This window comes from Archocentrus centrarchus, chromosome 12, assembly GCF_007364275.1.
Source record: "Archocentrus centrarchus isolate MPI-CPG fArcCen1 chromosome 12, fArcCen1, whole genome shotgun sequence".
Lineage (NCBI taxonomy): Eukaryota > Metazoa > Chordata > Actinopteri > Cichliformes > Cichlidae > Archocentrus > Archocentrus centrarchus.
The window spans coordinates 17,730,575-17,751,129 of NC_044357.1; the positions used below are offsets into that span (position 1 = coordinate 17,730,575).

The 20,555-nt window shown below is 41.3% G+C and overlaps 1 protein-coding gene across 3 annotated transcripts in view; it reads left to right on the plus strand.

The window, feature by feature from the left end:
• plppr1 (phospholipid phosphatase related 1) overlaps positions 1 to 20,555 on the plus strand; it is a 64,893-nt gene that overhangs the window by 17,468 nt on the left and 26,870 nt on the right. For all 3 annotated transcript variants that reach the window (XM_030743352.1, XM_030743353.1, XM_030743354.1), the window contains one exon: positions 9,981 to 10,090. In XM_030743352.1, coding sequence (XP_030599212.1) covers positions 10,031 to 10,090 — 60 coding nt within the window. In that variant the 5' untranslated portion in view covers positions 9,981 to 10,030. Of the gene's footprint in view, positions 1 to 9,980; positions 10,091 to 20,555 lie in introns of those variants that run through there.

A 20,555-nucleotide genomic window follows, 5' to 3' on the forward strand; every position in this document is an offset into this window, starting at 1 on the left:
TTCAGTGAACTGGGAATCGATCCTTAAACCTGAACATCTCAGTTCACTAGACAGCTATCCACCATGCTCAAGTGACCTTGAACACCAGAGCGAGGCTCCTCCATGTCTGTTGTGATGCTGTGTTAACACGTGCACTCATCTTTCTTCAAGGGTATACGGAGATAGAGTGCAACAATTTCTTTTATGGGTATGTAAGATGTAGCAGCTTCATATCCTGCAGTCACGCACTCATAGGTGGAGAAATGTGCTTATGTGTTGTTGATGTTTCAGATACAGGCACCAAGGGCAATTTGTTTTGTTGAACCTCAGGTGAAGCGCTGTAAGGCCTGTAAAACTGAGGGTTGGATTGTTGCTATCTAATACTAACTTGAGTAGCTTGGATTGAGTGTTAAATGAGATGGGACAGGCACTTAGGGACTGATTAGACATGCCTACATCACTGTCTCTCTTTGTCTAATGACTCAGTGAAAATTGGTATGAGTGTTGGGATCAGTAAATCTTTGTGTGAGGTTTTAACTTAGCAGAGAGTGCTTCAATCTGTATTTACAATATAGCAGATACTATTACCATGCTAATAGTGTTCCTAATGCAGGTGCCTTTGCTACCTCTTCTAAATCATCTGCAGTAACAGAAAACACACACTCACTGAACACTTTAAGATAAACATTGCTAGTACTGAGTTGGGCCCTCTTTTGCCTTCAGAACTGCTTTAATTCTTTGTGGCATAGATTCTGCAAGGTGCTGGAAACAATCCTGCAATTTTGGTCCATGTAGGCACAATGGCATGACAGAGTTGCTACAGTTTTGCCAACTGCACATCTGTGATGCAGCCTCCCATTCCACCGATTCTCGAAGGTGCTCTTTTGGACTGAGATGTGGTGACTACGGAGGCCATTTAAGTACAGTGAACTCAGGCATGTTCAAGAAACCAAGAAACTAAGGAGCCCAAAGTGTGCCAAGAAAATATCCCCCACACCATTACACCTTGAACCACTAGCCTTAACCAGTAACACGAGGCAGGATGGAGCAGAAAGTGAGACTTGAGTGGCATGTGGTGTGGTCTTCTGCTCTGTCTTCTGCCCATCTGCTTTAAGGTCAGATGTGTTGCGTATTCAGAGTTGCTCTTCTTCATACCTTGGTTGTGACGATTACTGTTGCTCAAAGTGGTCTGGGCATTCTCCTTTGACCTCTGGCATTAACATTAACAAACCATTCTCTGTAAACCCTAGAGATGGTTGTATGGGAAAATCCCAGCAGATCAGCAGTTTCGGAAATACTCAGACCAGCCCGTCTGGCACCAACAACTATCCAACGTTCAAAGTCACTTAAATCACATTTCTTCCCCATTTTTGATGCTTGGTTTGAACTTGAGTAAATTGTCTCAATCATATCAACATGCCTACATGCGTTGGATTGCTGCCATGTGATTATAAGATTAAGATTATACATTTACATCAACAAGCAGTTGAACAGGTTTACTTCACAAAGTGGCTGGTGATTGTAGAACTTAATTAACTCTGTGACATGCATGCGTAGAAAATATAAGGGGTAAAGATTTAATATTAGTAGCTGCACGACAAAGTACTCTCAATTTAGTTATAATGGAGTGTAAGTAAACTGTGCAGTATCAGTATTAAATGTCATATTACAGGAGTTAGGTGTGTGGTGGGCATGTTGACATGTTCAGCAAAGTCTTATGGTGGGCTCCAGTAAACACATTCAACAAAACACATATTGTATATCTTGAGCATATAGACAACTTGAGGCAATGTACTAAAATTATAAATACAAAAAATTCTCTGTTATGGCTGACAGAAGGCGGCTCTCATCCAAGATTTTATGGTATCTGTCCATGGACCCCTCAATGCAGTGAAGTTATCCTGTACCCTTAGCAGAAAAAACAGCCCCAAAGCATAATGTTTCCACTTCCGTGCATGACTGTGGGGATGGTGTGTCTCTTGGGAATACTCAGCATTTCTCTTCCTCCAAACACAGTGGGTCAAGTTAATGATAAAGGTTTCATCTGACTTTCTCCTAAGCCTTCTCTGAATCATTTAGATGTTCCCTGGCAAACTTGAGACAGGCCTTCTTGAGCAGTGAGACCTTGTGGGCTCTGCAAGATTTCAGTCCTTCATGGCATAGTGTGTTACCAATGGTGTTCTCAAGAACTTGAAAAAGGAGACTGGACTTCTTTCAGTTTCTTTGAACACGTTTCACAATACCTATGGTGTTCTTGGTGCCTGTAGTCCTAACTGCCTTTAGATCATCAGCAAACTCCTCCAGTGTAGTTTTGGGCTGATCCACCACCTTTCTCATGAACATCCTTAACCTATGAGGCAAGATCTTGCATGGAGCTCCAGACTGAGGGCGATTGAGAGTCATTTTATATTTCTTCCATTTCTGAATAATTGCACCAACAGTTGGGACTTTCTCATCATAAAGTCTTGCTGATGGTCTTGCAGTCCATTCCAGCCTTGTGCAGATCTACAGTCTTGTCCCTGACATCCTTTGACAGCTCTTTGGTCTTGCCCATGGTGGTGGAGAGGTTGGAATGGAAGAAACTGATTCTGTGGACAGGTGTACTTTACACACATAACAAGTTGAGAGCAGGAGTATCTGTAATTGATTGACTGGCTCAAAAATGAATCAATGTGGCTCAGCCAATCTGTGGGAGCCAGAGTTCTGGCTGGGTTGTAGGGATCAAATACTTATTTAACTTAATTTATAACTTTTCTATAGTGTGTTTTTTCTGGATTTTTGTTTGATATTTTATCTCCTTTGCTGTATATAAGATGGCGGCGCGCATAGTCGCAGCGGCTCAGTGCTCTCCTTTTCGGTGCTCTGTGAAATTGTGTATGTTGTTATGTGTGCTTCAACTGTGGCTCAACACATCACCATTATGTCGGGCGGACATTATAACATACAGACGGCACGAACTCCTACATATAGGAGCACAAAGTGAGCAGGCGGTTATGGCTGACTTCCTCCACTCTCACAACATCCCGGTGGACATCGCCAGACCACCTGGCTCTTTGTGGTTCATCATCCCTGTGAGGGGGGGTCGCAGACGGAGACGGCGCAGAGAAAGGAGGCAGAAAAGAGGCAGCAGAGCTGGCGTTTTGGAGAGGCTACGTAAACGGCCTCATAGACCTCCGTTACCCAGTGTTTTCCTCGCCAATGTAAGATCACTCCCGAATAAAATGGATGAGTTGAGACTGCTGGTGGCTACAAACAGGACCGTGAAGGACTGCTGCGTTTTGCTCTTCACTGAGACCTGGCTTCATTCATCCATTCCTGATGCAGCCATCGAGCTAGCCGGCAGGACAACGCACCGGCATGACAGAATGCGGACCTCCGGTAAGAGCAGAGGAGGGGGTGTGTGCTTGTGTGTAAACAACAGCTGGTGTACAGACAGTATGACTGTGAACAGCCACTGCTCTCCGGACCTGGAGTACATGACTGTTAAATGCAGGCCCATCTATCTGCCCCGTGAGTTTACAGCTGTTTTGATCACTGTTGTTTATCTTCCCCCTGATGCTAATGCTAACTCGGCTGTTAGTCTCTTACATGACACGGTTTGCAGTCAACAGAGCAGATATCCTGAGGCTGTACACATCATTGCAGGAGACTTTAACCATGTCGATTTAAAGACTGTTCTACCCAAGTTCCATCAGCATGTTAAATGCCCTACAAGAGGGAACAACACACTGGATAAAGTCTACTCTAACATCAAGCTGGGTTTCAGGGCTGTGCCACTGCCACATCTGGGCCAGTCAGACCATCTGTCCCTGCTTATGATTCCAGCATACACCCCCCTCAGCAAAACTGCTCTTTCTACATCTAAGACTGTTCAGACCTGGCCTGAAGGTGCCTCTCAACAGCTGCAGGACTGCTTTGAAACAACTGACTGGGACGTATTCAAGCACCAGGACCTGGAGCAGTATACCTCGGCTGTTCTGGACTACATCAAGTTCTGCACCAACACTGTAACTGTGGACAAGAATATCCGTGTTTTTCCAAATAGAAAGCCATGGATGAATGGAAAGGTGCAGAGCTTACTCAGAGAAAGGAACATCGCCTTCAGAGCTGGTGATGGGGCGCTTTACAGCGCTGCCAGAGCCAACCTGAAGAGGGGCATCAGGGAGGCCAAGGCTGTGTATAAGAGGAGGATTGAGGACTGTTTCCAGAGCCACGACTTCAGGCAGGTGTGGCAAGGGGTTCGGCATATTTTGAACTACAAACCCAGCCTGTTAGTTGATCAGCGTAACATCAATCTGGCAGAGGAGCTGAACAGCTTCTTTGCACGCTTTGAGGTACAGCAATCAGAGACAGCCATCCAACATCCATCAGCAGGCAGCAGCAGCATCCTCAGGCTGCAAGAGCAAGAGGTGAGGCGTATGCTGGAAACTGTGAACCCCAGGAAAGCTGTGGGGCCCGATGGTGTCTCTGGACGGATACTGAAGGTCTGTGCGGCTCAGCTGGCTGGTATTTTTACCAGCATTTTTAACCAGTCCCTGAGCCAGGCTGCTGTCCCTTCCTGCCTGAAGTCCTCCATTATCGTCCCCATCCCCAAGAAGAACACTATCAGAGGTTTGAATGACTACAGGCCAGTAGCACTCACACCAATTGTTATGAAGTGCTTTGAAAAGCTTGTCCGGGCTCACGTCATCTCCAGTCTCTCCCCCAGACTAGACCCCCACCAGTTTGCCTACAGAGCCAACCGGTCCACAGAGGACGCCATTGCCACGGCCCTCCACTCTGCCTTCTCTCACCTGGAGCAGGGGGGGAACTACGCTCGGCTGCTCTTTGTGGACTTCAGCTCGGCGTTTAACACCATCCTTCCTGGCAGACTGGTGACTAAACTGTCAGATCTGGGGATACCACGCTCCACCTGTCTTTGGATCAAGGACTTCCTGACAGACCGTTCCCAGAGGGTAAGAGTAGGTCCCCACCTCTCTTCAGCCATCAGCCTCAGCACCGGCTCTCCACAGGGCTGTGTGCTGAGTCCCCTACTCTTCACCCTCTACACACATGACTGCACCTCCATACATGCCAGTAACTGCATCATTAAGTTTGCGGATGACACCACTGTGGTGGGGCTCATATCAGGCGGGGATGAGTCAGCATACCGGGACGAGGTGCAGCGGCTGTCAAGGTGGTGCAGTGAGAATAACTTGATCCTGAACACCACTAAGACAAAGGAGATGGTAGTAGACTTTAGGAGGACAACACATGTCATTCAACCTCTGTTCATCGAGGGGGATGAAGTGGAGCTGGTTTCAGATTTTAGGTTCCTGGGAGTACATCTGCAGGATGATTTGACCTGGAGTATCAATACGACCAGCATTGTCAGGAAGGCCCAACAGAGACTGCATTTCCTGAGGGTTCTTAGGAGCAACTATCTGACCCAGAATCTGCTGGTGTCCTTCTACCGTTGCTCTGTAGAGAGCATCCTGACCTACTGTCTGTGCGTGTGGTTCAACAGCTGCACAGCAGCAGACAGGAAAACACTCCAGCGAATCATCAACACGGCTCAAAAGATCATAGGCTGTCCCCTGCCCTCCCTCCAGGAACTGTTCAATGCCCGCTGCCAGAGGAGGGCACAGAACATCCTCCAGGACCCCTCACACCCTGGACACTCCTTGTTTCAGCTACTGCCATCAGGCAGACGTTTCAGGACAATGAAGGCCAGAACAAACAGACTGAGGAACAGCTTTTATGCCAGGGCTATCATTGAACTGAACTCTGTGTGGTTTGGACAGTGATGTGGGGTGGTAGTGCTGACTGTGTGCGTGCGTTGGTGTGTGTATTGGGGCTAGATTCGTCCGTTAATTTACTATTGTGCACTGTATTTTAGTAATCATTTTTATCACTCATATTTTTATTATTTTATAATTTATTGTCTGAGGCACCTAGAAAGGAATGCATTTTAAATTTCGTTGTGCAACTTCTGTGTACAATGACAATAAAGATTCTGATTCTGATTCTGATTCCATTAAAATGAAACCACCATAAAAATTAGATATCGTTCCTTTTTTTGTAAGTGAGCGAACTTACAAATTCAGCAGGGGGATCAAATAATAATTTCCCCCACTGTATACTGTAGACAACATGTTCTCCTGCATCTCCTCTGGGTGCTTCTCAGACCAGATCAGATGAATAGTGTGGTAGTAGAGTAGTAAGTTCTTTTACTTGAAAGAGCAAAGTTCATGAAGAACTTGCATATAAGTGTACTCCTCTGGGCTTAGAAGAGAATGCTGGGAGAGAAGTGCAGCAAGGAGGATTTCTACTGTAACTTTAAACAAATATATGATGCATGATCATAAACTGTAGCGGCACATTGCCGGTTGGGGGCAGTGGGACATTTCCCGGTGGCCTGAGGGTTGTTTTGGCCTGTTGTGAAACATCAACTTGACCAGTGATATTATAGCAAGCTGGAATGAGTTAACAGACCACCCAGAATCTTTGCATCAGGTGTGACTCTTTTACCACCAGACTGTATGATTTATCCACAGTCTCCAGATGCACAGAGATGCATGCAAGCAGCCTCTGTCTCTCTCGCCCTCTCCTTTGCATTTCTAGAAGTATCGTCAGGTCACCTGGTGAAATGGTCAGAAAAAGGAAAGGTGGAGGAGATCGCCTAATAGCCTAAACACTGTAGCCTATTTTACATAGTTGTGGCTCATGTTCAGTTTCAGTGAATACATCTGTTTTTCTCTCTTTCTTTCTTTTTTTTGCCTGATGCTTGAATGTAAAGATAATCATCTGAAAGTTTGACCTCATTTTCCTTTTAAGAGAATTGGGTACTTAAAGAAATTTATGATTTAAGGGGTGTAAGTTAAGTCTGTTTGGCCTTGTAGATTTGTGTGTGCTCCTGGGAAGTTTTCACCGATGCACCCACAGCCAGGAAAAACCTGTAAAAACTCAAGTGGTGCTGGGCATAACAAACCCTGCCCCCAACAGACATTTTAGCTGATTTGAACACTGTCCATATCACAAACATGTCACTGTCTAAATATTGAATCACTGAGTTAACGCATAGTTTCTATTGTCCATGCCTATAATTTTCCAAGGTTTAAAATGTTGAACTAAAATAACTTTCATTTTATGAATGTAAATTGTAAAAAAACAAAAAATGCTGCAGCTGCCAGTGCTACCCCGCAGCCTCCCAGCTGCAGAATCTTTAGGTGGCACAAATCCTCTGGAAGCACAAGTTCTACAACACATAATTACAGGTCTCAGTAGATCTTAATGGGGTGCATATGAGCCTTAGTGACTTGCAGATGGCTAAGTAAGAACCAGGAATAAGAAATGCTAACATCATAATAAATATAAACCACTGAGAATACTGTTGCTTTCTGTGATTGGCATTATTATAGTAAGAACTAAGTTTTCCACGATGTTAAGTAGATGCATCTGTGATGTGAATTTGAACATCCTAGGTGACATCGTTCTCGAGTTATCACGTTCACAAGATTTTCAGAAAAACTTGACCTTTGATTAACCAGATTTATGTTCATGTCAGATTTTAACTCTGACTCGTTGTCATCAAGGATGTTTTGCATTGGAATTTATTAAGTTGGTTGGTCAGAACAGAGTTAGTCATCACAACAGTGCTGTGTTTTTTTGAGATTGTGATCATGCAGTTTTCTATGAGATGATGAAATGCAGCTGAGCTGGGATTTTCATTTGAGCAGAAATATTGTCTTAATATTTAATATTTAACATGTCTCTCTGGTTAAAATGAGCAGCTATTGTTCAAAAACATTTGTTACAAGAATAAAAAAGAAAGGAAGAACACAGAGGGTATCATAACTGCTATTTTTCTCTCCAACTTTGCTCTGTAACAGACCTCCTCCTTGCCACTCTTGCAGTCTTTCATTATTCAGAATTGCACAGTAGAGAGCGAGAGAAGCTCAAATGAGTGAGGCTACTCTTTAATGAGGAATTAAGACTGATTACAACCCAATAAGGCACATTTATGGCCATTAAATATCTGTGTGAGTTCAGAGCCTTGTTGATTAACACGAATAAATCAACAATTACTCCAGCAGATACTGACATTTCCGGATTTCCTTAACCACTTTTTAATCCTCCCTAATCTACACCCACTGAAACTGCAAGACACCTCTTGCACTGCCAGTGCTTAGGAACCGAAAACAATGAGAAACAGAGAAGGCATTTCAGCCTGGTTTAGATACAGAAAATCAACTGACACTGCTGTTTTTGTTTTTCCAGTATTCAGCTATTCACTACATATTTGTTTCCCACACTCACGAGTGAGCTTGCTGTTCTCTGTGGGGAAAGCCTATTGTTTACAACAATTAGAAGCCATAATGCAATGCAGTTAAAGAACATGACAGATGGACAGGAGGAGAATGGAAGCAGCGACAGTTCGAGTGCAGAAGATTGCTTCCATCAATGCAACTTCAGAAGTTAAATTGAATTTTATTAATAAGGTTAATACTGTGCTGTTTCATTCTGAATTAGCTTTTGTTCTCACATTAAAGGAGCTGACAGGATTAGTAAATGGTTTATGAAGACATATTTAGTCTTGGACTTTGTGCTGTTAAAAATGTAATGAGAGTTTTGCCTACACAGAGAAATGAATGTAAAAATATACCAACTAACAAAAAGTGAAGAATGTTCAGTATTGTGCAAAAGTCTCAAGCCATCCCTAATTTCTTTATGTTTTGCTTCAAAGGAGTCAGGCTTGGTCATGAAAAATAGTTTTTCACGCTTTCTGAAGGTCTTGCAAAGTTTTCCTTTGGACATTGGCTGCTTTTTCACTCATTTTCAGTTCAGTCAGAGAAATGTTTTGTTTATTAAGCCACCTAACACTGACCCATTGAATTATTCAAGCATTAAAAAGGCACATAACTCAAGGGATGAACCAGTGTTGTGTCTACACATAACAGACAGCTTAGCAAAGAGCCAATTTTAAATTGTATCTTTAGGCACTTTGCTACCAGCAGCATGTCACAGATGTTTTGTTTGTCAGGCATAAAATAGTATTTTTGCACCAATAAGGTGATTCCCAAGGTGCTATTAGCCAAAAACGTAGCATATATTGGCACAGTGTGCAGTATTTCTTTAAACAATTTGAGGAAATGGGATAAGTGGAGGACCAAAAAAAAAAAAAAGAACTGTATGTACTTTCCATGTTAAATTTAGTTCATGGGCTTGCAGTCTTGTAGTGACCAATAACTATAGGATGCCAGTGAAATTTGATAGTGATGGTGATGCAAAGCAGGTGGACACCTTGTGAAGATCATAACAACTTTGAAGTGACTCAGTCGGGGTGGATGCTGTTGAATGACATGACGCCGGCGCTTTTTTCTCCCTCAGAAACATTGAAGATCAGAAGACCAGATGCTCAAATTACCTCTAGTTTCAGACTGTCAGCTAGAAAGTGTGGAAGGTTTTCCCCCCATGGTGTTTATTTTTTGGAGCTATGGAAAACTGGATCTGGGAATGAGCCAACTGTTACAATCACAGTGCACACCCTCTCTGTAATGCCTGATTCTGCCCAATTCTTAGTATTTGTTTTGCAGTTATTCAGCCCAAAGAGCTCTGGATGCTTTCTGAGGTGTCTTATGTTGAATTACAAGAATAGACAGGAAGCACAGCTGGCTGGGAAGAGACCCAAGGGCTGACCTTGGCCACAACACAGGGATTGAATTTCCTAAGTGATCTGGGAGTTCTGGGGATCCCTCAGAAGGCACTGGCAAAGGATAATGTTTGTATGACTCTGATTTGGTTTCTGCGATGTAAGAAAACAATTGCTTTCATAATTATTTATTGGAAAGAGGCATCTGAAAGTCTTAGAAATGTAAAAAAAAAAAAAAATGTCATAATCAAGTTCGGTTCTCACAAGATTTCCAACTTTGCTGTGAACTCCTAATAAAACAGATGAAGTGGATGCATTTCTTTCATTATCAGATGACGAGAGCTGACACTTGATGTTTCTGTCTTTGCAGAGTGAGCTGCTGTGAATCCTGAGAACGTAAGTCTCCCGACAGGAGACAAGATGGCGTCTAACAACACCCTGCGCAGCTACTCTATCATCCCATGTTTCATCTTTGTAGAGGTGAGAGAGTGTGTGTGCACGCACGTGTTTGCATGATGATCTGGGCTTCTGCATAAAGTAGTAGATTCATGCATATGACCCTGGTTTGGCAAATGTACATGATGAATATGTGTGTTTTGAGTGTTAATTTACCCATCAGCAAATGACCAATCTTCTGATAAATTATACACAGCTAACCAGAGCGCAAAGTGTTTAAATGAGTGGGGAGCTGAATGTATGTGTGTTTGTCAGACTTGTGCAGCTTCTCAATTTTTAATTACCATGTCAGCTGAAAGTCCTTAATCAGAGAGATGTCTCAGGACACTTTGTATTATTCTCCTCTCTATCTCTCTTTGTGTTTTACTTTCTCTGCCTCTCACACATGTGCTCACACATGTGTACACACACACACACACACATGCACGCGTGCGCGCACGCACACACAGACACTTCTCAGAGGAAATATCCTGCATGACAGTCTCAGATGGGTTCTTTCTGCTTTAATCCTATCCTTTCTTCTTGTCCAACCTTTTTGTTTCACTCATTTTTCCCGACAACCATCCATAATGGGACTGTTACCTTCTGTTAATTAGTATCACTGCTTGCTGGTGTGATACTGGGCGTGCCTCCAAGATAAGTGAAATGTGACTCTCGCATGCATATGTGCTGGGTCTAAGACTACATTAATAGGATGTGCAATAGGAAAGGAAATAGGATGTCACTGAACACTTTATTTCTACCCACAACCACAGTAAAAACCATTCTGGGAGTCAGAACATTCACCGAGTCGCACTGCTGCACATGCTCTCAGCATCTGCAATGGTGACGAAATAAACAGTCATGGTTTTTCCTTGTGCGTGCGTCTTAGTCCTCTCCTCAAAAATAGTGCAGGTAAAAAGTCCTGATTGGAATTGTTGAAAACAAGTCTATGCTTCACTACATACATTACCTTATTTACAATATAGCGTAATAGCATTACACGAATACTTCCTCTAAATGGTGATTTCCTTTTTTGAAATACGATGTGGTCTCATAATCTCCAGTTATGAGACTATGTGTTGTCTGATTATTCTAAAATATTATGTATACCAGCTTCAATTTGAAAATAATAGAGCTAAAAATACTGGCTGGGAAAAAGAAAAAAAAAAAACAACAACAAAGAAAACCCCAAAACAAAACAAGAGACAGATCCCATATGCAATGATTGTACATCGTTACCTGTAAGATCACGTCGTCAATTAATTTGCCACTTTTACTCCCACAGAGCCACACGACTTATATTATGTGAAAAAAATTGCCACAAACAACTACAAACAACAAAACGACATCAGGTATAACCCATCATCTCAGTATAAATTATTTTGAGATATGACTCATCATTAAAAATAATCCTTCAGCTCTTGTACAGTCCTTCTGTTTGGCTATGTGTTATCATTGTAGTTATTTGCTCATTTAGAGTTTTCAAGTGTCAGGGCTTGAGCTCACCGTGAAATGTTTAGATGGCCTTTTTTTTAAAATTAGGATGTGTATCTAGAGGGGGGTTATAATCTAACTACTGATTATGCTGGTGAGACATCAGGTGGTAAGCACTGACAAGTTAGGGTTTAGGATGCGGGCACAGTTATGTGATGGAAATATTGTACCTCAGACTGGATTTTAGGTTTAATATGTTTAACAGTGGACTTGAGAAGTGATGCACTGATACACTGGCTGAGCATTATGGGCCAATATCTGCCCAAGGCCTCAGTCAAACAGGCTTAGAGACCTGTCAGCAACCATCTGGGAACCACCAGGGGAAAATGTGTATTCCCCAACCGGTTTCAAGTGGTTGCTGCCAGCCACTGTCAGCTGCTGTGAAATAGATAGCTAAAGCCCCAGTCACACAGGCCTGGAGATCAGTCAGTGACCCCCTGGTAACCACTGGTGACCCTGGAAAAGTGTGGTGAGTGGTTGCTGGAGTTTGCTGGCAGTCACTAGATTGAAATTGGTTATAAAGAGGTATATGGTGCTGCATTGAAAACTTCCTTGCAATTGCTTTGGTTGTCAGCAGGTTGCTGTGATCACCAGTAGTTAAAAACATTCAATATGTCATTTACCAAAGCCAGAGGCAAATATTTTGTGTCACATCAATTTTTTTACTGGCTAAATGTTCAGTGATGGTGCAATGAAGAACAGTTAATGTTTATGTAATGAAGATGTTTTTTGTGTGTGTGTTCTTTGTGCAGAAGAGGAATAAGGGGAATATTAATTGACAAAAACAAAACAAAAAGAAAACAATATTGGCCGAATTATTGTTGCAAAGTTTTGGTCCAGAATATCGCAGTCAATTGTCCCTGCATCTAAGTATTGACAAATGCTGTCATGGGAGAGGCACAGTTGGCTATAGAGATAAAATGCTGGCTTTTCAAAACCATTCTTCTAATTTGGAGTTTGTTTCTATAATAACTGTATTGTGAGTACTATACTACCTAATGCAACAGTATTTATTCATGAGTGCCAAAGATAATTATCAGCATTTGCTTTTAAATTAAATGTGTTTGTTCAGATTTTGTTTCCAATATTTGTTTTATTCCCTACTTCTCATACAGTACTACACTGCCAACTTTAGCTTGGCCCCAGCAGTTCTTATTGCTTATTGGTGTGGCTCCACCAGCGTTTGGCTATCTGATATATTTATTCCGGAGAGAATATTGACTTGACCTTTCATGCTTCGATTTTGACCTTTTTTTTTATTATCTGTCTCTCACAAGGCAGCCGGCTTTATGGAACTGCAATGCTAAAGTGATGAGGTGCAGCTATAAATTGAGAGCCTTCTTCCAATCTGCGCTGGTATTTCAGATGTAGTTGTAAGTAGTAAGGGCATTTGAGGTGTAATGTACAGTATCTGTCAGCAGTTAAAGCTTCTTTAGGGCATATATAGTACTTTTTTTTTTCAAGCTGGGCTTTACTGTTTTCTTATTCATCATCTGTTAAAACACTAGTCTCTATAATATCATTGCCCAATATATATATATATATGAAGTGCTTTCAGATTCATCATTTTGTTTGTTGGCTTATACATCACAATCTCAGCTTAAAAAGTCATTGGCAGAGTGCTCCTAAGAGAAACACTGCAATACCCTGATGAGCAGCAATCTTTCTCTAATTTTCATTACCCTGTTTTCACTTACTCCCCCTTTTTTCTTCACAGACAGTTGTCAGGGGGATCCTATCTATCTCGCTGTCTCATTCTGCTCACCCTTGATTTCTCTCTCTCCCCCTCTTTGATGTCTCTGTCACGTCCTCGCAGCCTAATTTCTCGCCTATCCGTCCTTTCTCAGCTGAACTTGCTTCCCCTCTCAGTCTCTGCTCTCTTCTCTTCCTATTTCACGTGGTGCTACAGGAGCTCTTCCTCCCCTTCACCCAGTTTCCCATCCTCTAAACCGCTTCATCTTGGTGCAATTCACTCTTTTCCTGCTCCTTTGTTTCTTCTCTCCCTCCGTTCTTTCTCTTACTCACCCTGCCTGTCACGAACACAGCAAGGCAGAGGAACATTGCTGTCACATGACCAAGAAGGAGCAGCCTGATTGGAACAGTTGGGCCGTGTAGTTCAGTGCCAGAGGCAGTCTGACAGGGAGGATGTTTATTTGTGCTGATTTGTTTATTTAGTCATGTAACTTGTTGCTGTTATTTCATCTGTTACTTGACGTCAAGATGTTCATTTTTTTGCTGCCATTTGTCCCTCTGAGTGTGTGGAGGGAAACTGTGAGATGAAAGGGGATGCAAAAAAAAAAAGAAAAGAAGATGGGACAATGAGGGAGGAGGAACACAGATAGGATGGAGAGGATGAAGCAAGCAGAATTGGGGGGAAAAGGAAGTGGAAGGAAAAAGTGAAAAGTTATGAGAAATTAATTAAAGGCAGAGCTGTGGAGGCAAGCTGGGAAGAGCGAATAGGGGACCAATATATCCTGTACCTACCCTGCATGGGATTATGTAATGTATAGAGCTCTAGGCTTTCATTAATCTAGCTACAACTATCTAGAATTTTCAGGTTGAACAAAAACCGGGCTGCACTCACTGTTAGCAGCTTCCTAAAGCAGAACAGGTTGCCAGGCTATTTGGAAACACACCAACCTCATGCAAATTTCTTTCTTTTATGTTCTTCTTTTCCTATCTCCTCTTCTGGAATGACGCAGTAATAATAATAATAATGTCTATGCGGTGATTATTCTAGAAAACCAAACAAAAAAACAAAAAGAAACATCCTTAAAGGGACTGATCTTTTTAGATCTGTCTTTCTCTTTGGTGCGCTGACGCAATATGATTTTTTATTTTTAATTGATGTATTCTAACACCAGGCTTTTATCAGGGGAATTACATGTTAATTTTAGTCTTTTTTTTTTTTTTTTTTTTTTTTTTGAAGAGCACACAAGCTTTAATTAAAGCTGCTCGTTAGGTATACACAGTTTAGACAGTAAACTTCCCGGCACACTGTCATGACTGCAGGGAGAGATTTTGTTTCTTAGCTGTGGAGAAATCAGAGAGAAAGTCGTTTCTAAATTCTGTGTGAACTAAATGTCAATATGATGTGTTTTTTACTGAAAAAATGATCAAGGTACTGCGAATATGTGTGTACCGTTACGTCTCACACGCAGTGAAGGCAAACAGCTGTCTGTCTAAAAATGCCACTTTGGAATAATTGGCTCTAATGGTTTACAGGATGAATATTTTTTTAGTTGTTTTTAAAAACTGCTAAACTAACTAAACAACTGAAAAGGGGAAACAAAACAGATGCACACAATGTGCCTGAGTTTTTTTCCTTGTTGAAGACAAAGACAAAAAAGGAAAGAAAAATGAATTTTCATTTACCAGAGTTGAATTTCACATGATTAAAAAATGGATATCGCTCATAAAACACACAGGCACATCATGTACATTGTATATAGTGTTATTATTATTAGTAGTAGTATTAAGGTTAATATTGTTTGTTGATTTTATATATATTCTTTTCTTAATAGTGTGAATTATTATATCTTTATTTATATTTATAATAACTGCGGCTGCTGTTACACCCAAATTTCCCCTCTGTGGGACAATAAAGGCTGTTTCTTCTTCTTCTTCTTCTTAAAAGTGTAACCTTACGACTAGGACTAAATATGCTATTGATTTAATAGTGAGAAATTGATCTATAGAGTACTAAGTTGCCCCTCATTTTTAAAAATATTTTTCTAGGAAATGGGAAGTAGGTGCAGTGACATACATAGAAACATACATAGAAATCCTGTCTATGAGGCAAAACAGAGTCTGTACAATTCTAATGAGCTTTAAAGTCAATATTGGCTATGATCACCTTTTTTCTTCAACACAGTCTGAACTCTCTTAGGAAACCTTTCTAGTAATTTCTTTAAGTAGTCTTCAGGAAAAGTCTTCAGGAATAGTTCCCCAGGTTTCGTGACAGACATTCAGAGCTCTTCACTGGATGTCGGCTGCTGTTCCCATGATGCACTTGAGCAATTCTTCTTCGCTCACCTTTTTTCACTCTCTGTTTATGCACCACTTTGCATTTAATCATTTGTTATTATTAATCTCTGGTTCTCCCTCCCTTCACCCCCAACCTGTCATGACAGATGACTGCCCCTCCCTGAGCCTGGTTCTGCTGGAGGTTTCTTCCTTTTAAAAGGGAGTTTTCCATCCCGCTATCGCCAAGTTCTTACTCATGGGGGGTTATCTGATTGTTGGGGTTTTCTCTCTATTGTTGTAGGGTTTTACCTTACAATATAAAGTGCCTTGAGGTTACTATTTTTGGGATTTGGTGCTATATAAATAAAGTTGAAATGGAACTGAGTTTAATTATTCCATTCTCTGTCAAGATGATCCCACCCTCCTTCAATAATACTGAGGATCAAGGAACATAATTCCAGCAATTTTGACAAAGATTCCCAAAACCACTGGCTGAAATGTAGCCCCAAATCATGACAGATCCTCTACCGTGTTTTAAAGATGGCTGTAGAGACTCACTGTTGTACCTCTCTCCTGTACATATTGATGATGATCTGAGCCAAAAATGTAATATTTGAGTTCATAAGTCCATAAGAGCTTTTGCCACTGATTCTCTTGTGTAATTTGGCAGACCTCAGGCTTTTCTTCCTGTTTCTCTTTCTCAAGAACGGTTTCTAGGCAGCCACCCTTCCACTGAGATCATTTCTGATGAGGCTTCAATTAATAGTAGATGCATGAACTGAAGGACCTGACGCATTTCTCAGGTTCTGTGTCAGATCTTTTTCCTTTTTTTTTCTCCCCTATTTCTTAAGGACATGACTTTCAGGTATTGTTCATCTGATGGAGATATTTTTTAGGCCTACCATCTTTTGTCCTTCATTTGCCCAATTTCCTGAGATTGTTCAAGGACTCAATGCACATCATGCTGAGATATGCCAAGTTTTTGGCTAATAGCACAATGGGAATCCCTTTGTTCATGCAAAAATATGGTTTTATGCCTGTCAAACTGTGTTGTCTTTGGCATTTTTCATAGATTCAAATAAAGAAATCAGAACAAATGATGTGCCTTTGTGACAGGCTGCTAGTAACAATGTCCGTTACTATGTGTAGATAAAACACTGATTTAGCCTTTATGTTAGGTGGCTTTTTGTATACTTTAATGATTCATCAGTGTTAAGTGGCTTAACAGACACAAAAACATTTCTCTGAAAATAGTCAGGTACAAGGACTGGATTGAAAATGAGTGAAAAAGCAGCCAAAGAAGAACTGAATAACTTTCCGAAACCTTGAAGAACCATTGCTCAAGAAGCAAAACATAAAGAAATGAGGGTTGGAAAGTTATATAACACTGTCGCTCTTAAATGTAATCAAAAATAGTACAAAGAAATTTTCAACCTGCCAAATGTTGACACTGAGAAACATTAGCGGGTCTGAAGAAGTTATTAGGGGGAAAAAAAAGGACATGGCGGGGTATCTCTCAGCTAATGAGGTTAATTAGTAACATGATTGGGTATAAAAAGAGTGCCCCACAGAGGCTAAGTCTTTCAGGAGTTAAGTTGGGGCTGAAATCTGATAAATAGATCAAACACTGAGTGCTGAGAAAAGAGTTAATGAAACGCAGTCGTAAACATGCTCCTGACACAACTTTTTTGAAGTGTTGCTGGCCAAAGAAATCCAAATGAGCATTTAATTTTCCAAAAATCATTGTAATTTCTTAGTTTTAACATTTTGATAGGTCTCTGCACTATTAAGAATTAAATATGATTTGCAAATAATTGCATTCTGATTTCATTGACACTTTAAATAGCCTCCCAACTTTTTTTGGAAACCTATTTGTAGAAAGAAAAAAAAAAAACAGACAACAGTAGCTGTCTTCTATGTCACTTACAGACATGTCTGACAACAGAAGTGTAATATCACGGTCTAAAGCCTGGCAAGTCGGGCTTAGATGCCCATTTCTGTCAGTCTTTTTTTCCAGTCTACTAACACAACATGACAGTGAAATGAAAATCTAGGACTTTGTGCTGGATTTATATAACATTTTCCTGGTTGTTTTCATGATGTGAGGGAGGTGATGAGGAGTCATACTGACAGTAAAAAGATTTTGGAGTGAAGAGAGAGAAGATAAAACCTTTGGGAGTGGTGAATAAAGATTTAATTAATTTTGGATTGCTATTATGATCAAACTGACTTTGTAGAATGTAATTAAAAATACATAATAAAGAGAGACTGAACCAAAATGGTAAAGTTAAGGTGATAACTGTCTTTGTGTTTGTCACAACCACCTGCCCCTTTCACATTAGATATAGATACTGGACTCATATGAAAATATTGATTTGAGCTTTTAATGTTTAGAAGGGAGATTTGGATACTTTTTTAAAAAATTTCTAATGAGTGTCAAAATACTATATTAAAAATAGAACTTCAAGAAAAAATAGAACTTCCCAGACACCTTAGTGGTAAAATAGGTGAATTTTACACTCCAGTGGAGAAGGATAATAGAATGCTGCAGCAACTTTGTATAACCATTTTACTACAGCCAGACTTCTGTCAGTCTCCCCTTCACACAGCTAATGCAGCATGACGCTGGCTCCGGAGTGAATATAATGCAGCCACAAGTTAATGCTTTATGCAGAAAGAAGGACATTTGTCCAGGTACGGAAGTGTCACAGAAAAGCCAGCTTATGAAAAAGTCACAGAAGTGGAGCGCAGCCTCCAGGAACTAGACTGCACCGCAGTTTTCTTTTCAGGTGGCTCGGATTTGGTACACTTAAACATCAAAAGGTAATTACAGGTGTGACTCACAACCATGCAAGTTCTGCTATAGACTGCTGACAGAGACGAGTCAGGCTGAACAAGCTGAAATTGGTTCTCTTTTTGGCCTGTTTTGAAGATTTGAAACAACATGATGACTCTTGTCATTTGTAATGGCTTACTGGTTGTTTATAACCCCCCATGATTTATAGTGTGGAGAGGCACGAGGATAAGGTGAGGCAAAGAGGAAATATGTGTGCTTTGTAAAGATATATAAATACATTAAAAAATGTGATTCTCAACCTGCTTAATTATTTGTACCAACAACCTAAATTTTTTTTTAGGTTACTACTGAACCCAGGTTAGTGAATGAATACAAATATGCTTGTGACAAAGCTTCAGCTAAGCTTAAGTCTTTTTTTGTTAATTAATGCAAATAAGTAGAAGGTCACACTGAGTGAAATCACAGTAATAGTAATAAATGAATACCCCCCCCCCAACACACACACGCGCGCGCGCGCACACACACACACACACACACACACACACACACACACACACACACACACACACACACACACACACACACACACACACACACAAATAATCTGGCCAAGCCTGTTTATATGCAATTTTCCGTATACCTGACATTCTTTGCTATGTGATCCCACAGGGTATTACATGGCATTCCTGCAAGCTGAGGAATTTACATATTTTCAGAGGCGACCTATGAATAATGTTTTAGCCGATTACCCTGCTGGAGCTTGTTTGCTGAACATCATAAAATCATGAAATGGATCCAGTATCTGTCTGTCTCTGTAATGTGGAGGCTCTCAAGCATCGTTAAGATGGAGGATTTCCGCTGATATGAGCGGCTCTGCTTGCTTGTTACTGTTAGTTATGAGGTATGAACTGTGACGAGGCTACATATGTGTGTGCATCCAAGTATTCTGGTTCATCGTAGCAGCGGATGAGATTGCGTGCGAGCTGCACAAAAATGTTCTCCACAGCAGGGTATCCTGGTAACAACAGCAGAGGGTGAAAATTAATGCTAACTAGCTTAGTATTATTCAGAGAGTAGGCTTAAAACAGATAAAGCACGCATAAACACACAGGTGCGCTCACCTGGACATCTTCACAGAGCCATCTGTCACAGGGCCTACCTGTGCCAACATTTCTCTGCTGTTCTCTGTCGACACAGCGGCTTTCTCGCCTTCACTGTCAGAGCCCCACAGGCAAGATTGTCCAGTCTGGTTCACACACTTGCGTATTTTCCTATTGAAAAACAGTAACTTTTGATTAAATAATTTAATTTACTTTACTCGCTCATTTTATTAGGTACACCTTGGTAGTACTGCTTTGGACCAGCTTTTACCATCAGAACTGCCATAGGTGCTGGAAACATTCCTCAGAGATTTTGGTCCATATTGGCATGATAGCATCACACAGTTTCTGCAGATTTGTCAGCAGCACATCCATAATGTGAATCTGTCCTTCCCCCACATCCCGAAGGTGCTCTGTTGAATTGAGCTTTGGCGACTGTGGAGGCCGTTTGAGGACATTGCCATGTTTAAGAAGCTAATTTGAGATGATTTGAGCTTTGTGACAGGGCACGTTATCCTGCTTGAAGTAGTTTGGGCACTGTGGTCATAAAAGGATAGACATGGCCAGCAACAATACTTAAACAATTCTCGGCTGGTACTGTGGGGCTCAGAGTGAGCCAAGACAATATCCCCCACACCATTACACCACCACCGCCAGCCTGAACCATCGATACAAGGCAGGATGGATCCATGCTTTCATGTTGTTTATACCAATTTCTACCCAACTATTGAACAACTATTGAACGTTGCAGCAGAACTCGAGTCTCATCAATCAGGCAGCGTCGATCCATCTCCTGTTGTCCATTTCTGGTGAATTGTAGCCTCTGTTTCCTGTTCTTAGCTGACAGGAGTGGCACCTGGTGAGCTCTTCTGCTCCTTTAGCATTCAGAGATGCTCTTCTGCATACTTTGGTTCTAACAAGTGGATATTTGAGTTACTGTTGCCTTCCTATCAGCTTGAAACAGTCTGGCCGTTCTCCTTTGACCTCTGGTGTCAACAAGGTATTTTCTCCCAGAGAACTGCTGCTCACTGGATATTTTCTCTTTTGGACCATTCTCTGTAAACCCTAGAGATGTTTGTGTAGGAAAATCTCAGTAGATCAGCAGTTTCTGAAATACTGCAAATACAAACCTGCCCGTCTGGCACCAGCA